This window comes from Apis dorsata, unplaced genomic scaffold, assembly GCF_000469605.1.
Source record: "Apis dorsata unplaced genomic scaffold, Apis dorsata 1.3 scaffold_397, whole genome shotgun sequence".
Classification (NCBI taxonomy): Eukaryota; Metazoa; Arthropoda; class Insecta; order Hymenoptera; family Apidae; genus Apis; species Apis dorsata.
In genome coordinates, this window is record NW_006263656.1 from 1,001,254 (window position 1) to 1,006,082 (window position 4,829).

The window sequence follows — 4,829 nt, forward strand, 5'->3', positions numbered from 1 at the left end:
AATATACAAATTTTTAATCTGCACGCGAGAAATACGTGATCAATTATTAAAATTTAAACTCCGTCCAAACTTTATCAAATTTTATCAAAATGAAAAAAAATTATGAATGAACGATTCTAATTTTTTGATAAGTATAATAAGTTATGTAATAATGAGCTGATGTTAATCAGTCGTTGGACGACCTTCGAGTTCCCTTTGTATTTTGCCGAATCTAAAAAAAAAAAAAAAAAAAAAATGGAAGAAAGAAAGAAAAGGGAATCGAAATCTACATCGATGTCAAGATTGTGTCTCTTCTCGAAATAGAGAGGGGGAGGAGAATGATTAACAGTAAGTAATCATAATTTATGTCGATTATGGAATTTTTCACAATATTATTCTGTAATCGGCTTATCAACGGAAGTCCCGTTTACATATTTACGTAATTTTGACCCTTGACGATTACTTAAGAATCTATAAAATCAAAATATTATCGAATATGAAAAACAAATTCTCAAATGATTATCTCTGTGTATATGCATGTTTCGTATACATATGATGAAATATGAAACTAGTATTCCATTATCCAGTAAGTATTCCATTGATAACAATTCAGCAATTGCTATAATATTCCATAATCGTGAATTTCATTCATAAAAATTTTACTACCGGCTGTTTATCTCTTATCCATTTGATTATTAATGTCTTTATAATTGAGATATGAGTTATGTATACATTGTTTCTTTTTTTTTTTTTTTTCTTTTTGATAGAAGATAAGCGAAGAATTTGGACAACATTTTCATAATTAAAAGTGTTTTAGTAAATTAGAAAGAGATAGAGGCATTCTTTGAAACCGCGTATCGTGGCAATGTTTTTTTAAGAGAAAATATTAGTCAAATCAGATTGTTCTTAAATCTTGAAATACTTCAAAGATCAAAAGAGTAGAGGAACGAAAATTTGAGATTGCAATTATTAAAAGTGATAAAAGTTAGCGATAGGTTCGAGTGCATGACAAGGGGATTTGAACTTATATTTGAATCTTTTAAGTATTTTGAGAGAAAAAGATAAAACAGATCTGAATGGGACTGAATTTGAAAACTCTACTTTTAAAAGTGAACAAGTTTTGTTTCAAAATAGATCGAGATTCGAGAAAACTTTTTCGCTTTAAAAATTCTTTACTAAGTTATATTTTTCCAGGATTCGTTTCCGTCTCTTGACTTGCGTTAAAATATTCTAAAATTCTACGTGACGTTTACAATCAAAAAAAAAAAAGAATTGAATAATTTATTATATTTTCTGCATATAAGTATGCCACGGATAAGGAAAAGGAAATAAAAATTTGACAAGTATTATTATCATGTTATTACATTTGACATTTAATTTTATTCGTATATTTTATACAATTTATAATTATAATTATATTTATAATTACAAAAAGAACAAATAAAATAAAACTACAAAATAAAACTTATGAAGAGGATAAAATGTGTGGTAAAATGGGATGCATCTTTAATTCATTATTAATATCCAAAAAACAGAGATCGTCCATTGTTGCGGGTCTCCAATCAATGTTAACAAATTCATCTTTAAACGAGGTAGGATTCCTGGATTGGATATACGTAATGATGTAAGATAATAAAAATAATATTTTATGTTTTTATATTTATTATATAGAAAAAAAAAAAATAAAATTTACCCCGTTTTTGCGAAATTAGTCCACATTCTAGTCATTCGTTCCATTGTTATTCTATCTTTTGTACCGATTACTGGTGGATTAGGCTCATAAACTTTATATTTCGGTGAATATATCAAATATGGCGCGTCATCCGTATGAGCTGCTCCTGTTAAATGTAAATAATATATAAATATAAAAAATATGTATAAATGTGAACGAATATGTATTAACAAATGTTAATTTATACAATACATTTGAGTAATAATCCTACAGAAGGTAACAAAAAAAAAATAAAGATAGTTAAAAAAGAAGGAAGAAGAAGAAGAAAAGATACACTGATTGTTTTGTTCGTTCAAATCCAACGACTCGTACCCAACGCTACCGATCGATTCTCACGCGATAAACATGTTCTGCGATTGGTCAATATTTTTCACTAATAATTCGTTAACAAGATCGAAAATTTTCTCGAAATTGTTTGAAATCAACGTGAAAAATCGTAACCATGTTAAGCTTTATCGATAGACTTTCTTCTAGCATCATCTCGTACATTGTACATATTCCACTAGTAGACTATTCACTCCAAGAATAAAGGGATAATGAATTTTAAAAATTGTATTCTTACCAGAAACTTGACGTTTTTGTATGAAATCAATGGCCGATTCCTCATTTCCAACGTACGAGAATCTACAAACGTAATTAGACACGGTTGTCCTTTTCACTAGATCTTCTATCATCACGATAATAGGAAGTTCGAAATATATATGAGTCAATGCCTCGATTGCTTTGCGGATTTTTTTTTCATTAATCGGTTTCCCTTCAAAGAATCGATTGTTTATCGTATCGTAAATTCGTTCAAAATCTTCCTCACTTAATTTCTTCAACGATTTCAAACTTCTCACGTACTTGGGCATATATTCGTTCAACGTTTCAATCGTCTCCCTCGACTTATCTGGGGGAAGGAAAATAAGATTAAATAAATCAGATCGATGCCCAAAAAATTGTCACGAAATTTACCTTTTACGTATGATATGCATTCGTCAGCCGTGTAACAGATTATTACGGGGATATTACTTCCTCTTGTCCTCAGTAATTCATCGATAGATTTTGGCATGACGGGATCGTCTGCTATCTCGTCGTAACTCACCCCGAAAGGAATCTCGAAGGAGAATTTTTCCTATCAACGGGGATATTCCATTCATGTTTTTAATTTTGTTTTTAATTTAAATTTGTCGCGAAATAAATAAATTATGAAATTTCCTTTTTTAATTTAAACGATAAGACATAGTAAAACGCAAGATAATCGCGAAATAAAGATATTAATAATTGTCACAGATCGATAATTTATCTCTCTTCACTGTTTTTCTCTGTTTTCAATTTTTCTTATTTATTCATTTCGAAATTATTCTTAATCGTGAAACAGATGGAAAAATTCCTTACCTCTATCGTCACTATATTAGATTGAATTTTCACGATATCCTCGGCTGGCACTTTTCGCAGAAATTCGACCACCTCCTCGGGATTTTTGGATGTTTCACCGAGGAGGGCGGCTAATCTGAATCCACGAACAGAATAATTCTGACTCTTGCACCAAGAACTCCAAAGCACACCGCTCTGCATGATCGCTTTGTGCAACAATCCTGAAGAAATTTTTCTTTTTTTTATTAAATATTCGACATTTTTTTTTCGGCAAAACGAACGTCATCGTTTTCGAGATCTGCCGAGAATCGAAAAAATCAGAAAGCCGAGCGTTACCTTCCGTGCGTGGCGACAAAAGCAAAGCGTGAACCAAAACCGATCCTGCGCTCACGCCGAAAACCGTCACGTTGTTAGGATCCCCCCCAAAGTTGGAGATATTTTCCTTCACCCATTCCAAAGCCAAGATCAGATCCTTGAGGCCGTAATTCCCGGCCGCGACTCGATGGCCCAGGTTTAGGAATCCTGTTTTCCAATCGAAAAAAAAAAAAAAAGAAAAAGATCCACGCGTTAAAAATATCGTTTCCATCCTTGTTCCTTCCCCCTCGCTTTTTAAATCGAATCGACATGGCGGACTAACCGAATGCACCGACTCTGTAGTTACTCGAGACGACCACCACGTTTCTCGGGAGCAGGTAATCGGGCCTCATTTCGTGGAAACTCGAAGTACCGCATATAAACGCACCCTCGTGAACATAGAACATAACCGGTTTCAATTGATCGAGAGAATTGGTGTAGACGTTCAGGTAAAGACAATCCTCGCTGCCAATGATTTGATACGGTATAAATCGTTGGCGCTGGGTGCAGTAATATTCAACGTTTTTGGAAACATCTTTGATACCTGTCCATGGCTCGGCTGGTTGCGGATCCTTAAATTTAATTTTTAAGAGATTAGATGGAAGATAATAATAATAAGAGCATCGCGTTAATTATTCCATCACTAATTACAGATCGTTAGATTCGAATTTTCGTCTCTTTACATATGTCTTGGTATTTTAATTATCATTTTTTGGGGAAAAAAAAAAAAGAATCAAAAATTAGATCGATAACCGATATCAATATCGAGTTGAAATTTCTTTCGTATTAATAAAATGTATTTGTTAGAAAGGAAAAAAATTTGCTTGTATATCGTTGATATTTTAAAAGAAAAGAAAGAAAAAGAGCTCAAAATACGAAGATATGAATGAGAGAGTTTAAAAATAAATAAATAAAATGGTGGAAGTATATATATTATTACGTGCTCACTTTAAATCTGAGTTCTCCAACAGGAGGTGTTGCGAACGGTATCCCTCTGAAAGCGTAGTACGACGATGATCCTAAGATATTCCGTACCATCGCCCCTTTTAATTTACCTTGTTTCACGGTTACTATTGGCGTACTCATTTTTAAGCTCGTAGTTAGATTAGTACTGAGATTGTCTATATTTTTGCTTCCACTTTTACGTGTTTTATCCTTTTTTGCATTTCATATAAATATTCTGTGGATTTATGTACATTTAAATTTTGTATGAATACATAAGCATCCTAATCTATTTACAAGTAATATAAGTATAATGAAGTGAAATAGAGGTAAAAATAATGGTGACGTACAATTCTATTTTTTTCCTCTCTTTCCGAAAAATTTTTATTTTAAATATTTATAATTTTTAAGTTTGTATTTTTAAGAGAAATGCTTATCTCGAAATACAAATTTATTTCACAAGTTC

At 31.8% G+C, this 4,829-nt stretch overlaps 1 protein-coding gene across 1 annotated transcript in view; it reads right to left on the reverse strand.

Annotated features, from left to right (window-relative positions):
* The window catches only part of LOC102673612, a 9,866-nt gene extending 5,321 nt beyond the window's left edge, over positions 1-4,545 (reverse strand). Inside the window, exons 1-8 of the mRNA XM_031512185.1 lie at positions 4,370-4,545; positions 3,705-3,999; positions 3,404-3,589; positions 3,089-3,288; positions 2,666-2,825; positions 2,274-2,600; positions 1,673-1,817; positions 1,448-1,580 (exon numbers count right to left, since the gene is read on the reverse strand). Of these exons, the coding sequence (XP_031368045.1) occupies positions 1,448-1,580; positions 1,673-1,817; positions 2,274-2,600; positions 2,666-2,825; positions 3,089-3,288; positions 3,404-3,589; positions 3,705-3,999; positions 4,370-4,507 (1,584 nt within the window). The 5' untranslated portion in view covers positions 4,508-4,545. The remainder of the gene's footprint in view (positions 1-1,447; positions 1,581-1,672; positions 1,818-2,273; positions 2,601-2,665; positions 2,826-3,088; positions 3,289-3,403; positions 3,590-3,704; positions 4,000-4,369) is intronic.
* Between the last annotated feature and the right edge of the window lie 284 nt (positions 4,546-4,829).